The 3206-nt window shown below is 43.3% G+C and overlaps 1 protein-coding gene across 1 annotated transcript; it reads left to right on the forward strand.

The window, feature by feature from the left end:
- The first annotated feature begins 303 nt into the window (after positions 1–303).
- On the forward strand, positions 304–2504 carry LOC120255074 (SH3 domain-containing protein C23A1.17-like). Its single transcript, XM_039262972.1, has 3 exons — positions 304–1011; positions 1655–1921; positions 2478–2504. Exons 1-3 carry the CDS (start codon positions 304–306, stop codon positions 2502–2504), a joined length of 1002 nt encoding a protein of 333 aa, XP_039118906.1.
- The last annotated feature ends 702 nt before the right edge of the window (positions 2505–3206 follow it).

Raw genomic sequence — 3206 nt, forward strand, 5'->3', positions numbered from 1 at the left:
CACCAAGGAGCCCACCACGTCGGGGTCGACGTGGTTCTGTTTCTGTTAATCCACCAAGGGGGGTAATTGATGAAGACATTGGGTTACATTTACTGAAAGGTTTTGAGAAGTTGTCCGAAACTGTTGGTGGACTTTAAACCATAGTTGAAGTAATTGAGGGTCGTGGCCCTTCCAATGTCGCACCGATAGCTGACGACACCAAGGATTTGCCGCCGAAACAAGCGGCCAGCAAGAGAACTCGAGTGAAGAAGGTTGTCATTAGGCGAAGACAACCATTGCCTCTTTCCGCATCTAACGATTCTGATGATGCTCCTCTCAAGCCAGTTACAAGGCGATCTACAAGGTCTACAATTTCGCAAGCCGATTGCCGACCAGAAAAAAGGCCTCCAAAAATTGCCCCAAAGGGCAAAGTCAAGACAAACTCAACTCCCTCTTCACCGACTTCTGCCCCGACGGACCCACAGCACCATCCCCACGCCCTTCCCTCTCCGCACCAGCCAAGAATTCCCCACCCGCTTCCCCATCTACACCTACCGCGCCATACCCACCCGTTTCCGCCTCCGGACCCATCTCATCATCCCCACTCCCTCCCTCCTCCGCAATCAAGCCACTATCCCCACCCCCTTCCCCTCCGCACCCGATCCATCATTCCAACTCCCTTCGCCCTCTGGACCCGCACCATCTTCCCCAATTTCCTCCCCCTCTGGACCCGCGCCACCTTCCCCCGTCCCTTCCCACTCCGGACCGGCGCCATCTTGTCCATTTCCTTCCTTCTCTGAACCGGCGAAGCTATCTCCACCCGCTGTACCACCAGTCGATGTCGGCGAAAATGGCGACGTGGTCTCTATAATCGAATCACTAACATCCTTGAGAAATGATCTGCCCCCTTCTTCAGATGAGAAGTTAGGAAACGTGGAGGACATCCACACTGACCCACCAACTCATCATGAAGTACCGAACGTGGAGGACATCCACACTGACTCCCCGAATCCAAACCGTCTCCATCGACAGGTGCGAAACCATCAACTGACACTACTTATGAAGTGTCAGTTGTCATCCCAAAACCAATACCGGAGACAGCATCAATTGATGAACAGGTAGTGGTACCGACCGAACAAGTTACTCATACTTTTAGGGTACCACAGAACAAACGTCCTGCCGGATTTATGAGATTAAATAAAGTCGAACAACTGATAATCAGCCACTTTCTAAACTGTCCGATGGACATGTAAGCATCCTATTTTTTACTTTTACTGTTGTCACTTAAGTTTTAATGTTTACACTTAATTTTAATGCTTTACACTTACGTTTTAGTTATTCTAATTAAACTTACCTTTTTCCGCAAAAGTGTTAATGTTTCCTCTTAACATTAAAACTTTTCAGTTAAACTTATATGTTTCCGCATAAGTTTTAATGTTTGAACTTAAGTTTCAATATTTTCCACTTAACTATAAATGTTTACACTTAAGTTAAAAAATTTCCGCTTAATTCACAATGTTATGCTCAATTTTGCGTGCTTTGATCCGGTAGGACTTATGTCTGGAAGAATGATGTGTCATACATCACTCGGGCGTGTGTCTACTCTCTATTGGAAGGGAAGGAAATGGTCGCTAATGATGTCATGGACGTATATGTATTGATAATCATGGAACAGATGAATAGCGAACCGTACCCTTACAATGTACGCGTAGCAATCACCCAACCACTTGCTCTTTTGATGTCCTCATCAGAGCACACAGGAGAAGAGTCATTGCTCATGATGGCGGATGTTATACGCCAGTTTGCAAATGTCGACGTCATCTTGATGCCTATTATACTTCATGGTCAATTTCATCTCCTCGTACTCGATAAAGTGAAGAAGGAATATATTCATTATTCCTCGTCTGTCAGTCTGAAATATGATCAAGATGCCATCCACATGGTAAACAATGTTTTCATTCGTTTAAACTGTTTCCATTTTCGTCACCATTTGGCTTGACCAATGCATGTTTTGTTGATAGCGGGAACTATTCAATAGATGTTTAGCAATTAAATTTGGTGATAACGCAACCGAAGCTTAACCTCTTAGACACGAATGGAATTGCCGGCGGCAAAAACCAGGTACAGTCGATTGTCCAGTCTATGTCATGCGCTTCATAGAGCAAATACTCGCTGGCGAGAAACTAAAACTTCACCAGACGGACATTCCACACTTGCGTCTACGTTTTGCGGCACGCATATTGATGGATGGCATCGCCCGTGGTCACCAAACTTCCGGACAATGAAAGAACTGTTAGGATATGTTTAACAATACATTCTCATTAACTTGACTTTTTCCCTATTTTGAGTTCTGGACATATACTTATTTGCATATCAATATTAATATGCTTGTTCGTCATGCTCGAATATGCTTGTCTACTTAAAAAGAATCGTTCTTAGTTAAAATTAGTTTATACTACTTAAACATAGCTAATACGGCTTAAAATTCGTTCATGCAGCAATTGAATTTCGGTAATACTGCTTAAAATTAGTTCATACTAGTTAAACTTTGTTGTTTTCACTTAAACTTAAAACATACCGCTTTTGTTGTGGCAAGCTACATGTAAATAACATCATGTAGTCAGTCAGCTATCGATACATTACATGTAAATTGATGGTTGTGACTCTAGACGCTTCCGTCTTGGCCGACCAACTGGCTTCTTGGTGATTGGAGGGCGCACAAGTAGTTCACAGTTGATATCATCTGGTTTGTCATTATCTGGTACTGGAAATATGGCTTGTACATATGCTTGTCGGTAAGAGTCCACAGTGAAGTAGTCATCGATATATCGATGAATATTTGTGTCTGTCTGCAGTATTGCCGCACATGCATGTTTGCATGGAATGCCATACACCTGCCACCTACGACATGAGCATGTCCGAGCGTTCAAACTGACGCAGTAGTTCTTTTGGTCAACCACTTCAAAATGGTCACCGTCGGAACGGCCGACCAGTAGGTTGCGAGACTCTTCAACAAGTTCCTCAATCTTTCGATGTATGACAGGACATAGACGTCTCTCCCATCTGTGAGATTGTTCACTTCGATGACACAACATTCCCATCAGCTTAAACCTTCGTACGAAAGACAAGTCATAAATAATAAGCGGAAATATTAAAACTTAATCGGAAACACTATAATTTAATTGTAAAAAATGTAACTTAAGCGGTAATAATTAAAATTAAGCGAA

The sequence above is a fragment of the Dioscorea cayenensis genome, unplaced genomic scaffold, assembly GCF_009730915.1.
Source record: "Dioscorea cayenensis subsp. rotundata cultivar TDr96_F1 unplaced genomic scaffold, TDr96_F1_v2_PseudoChromosome.rev07_lg8_w22 25.fasta BLBR01000821.1, whole genome shotgun sequence".
Lineage (NCBI taxonomy): Eukaryota > Viridiplantae > Streptophyta > Magnoliopsida > Dioscoreales > Dioscoreaceae > Dioscorea > Dioscorea cayenensis.

Bases quoted from the DNA above. Each gene is read 5' to 3' on its own strand.
- LOC120255074 (XM_039262972.1), top strand. From the start codon at position 304: ATGATGCTCCTCTCAAGCCAGTTACAAGGCGATCTACAAGGTCTACAA. The intron at 1,012-1,654 runs GTGCGAAACCAT...ATCATGGAACAG, and splicing joins CAAACCGTCTCCATCGACAG to ATGAATAGCGAACCGTACCC. The intron at 1,922-2,477 runs GTAAACAATGTT...TCGTTCATGCAG, and splicing joins ATCAAGATGCCATCCACATG to CAATTGAATTTCGGTAATAC.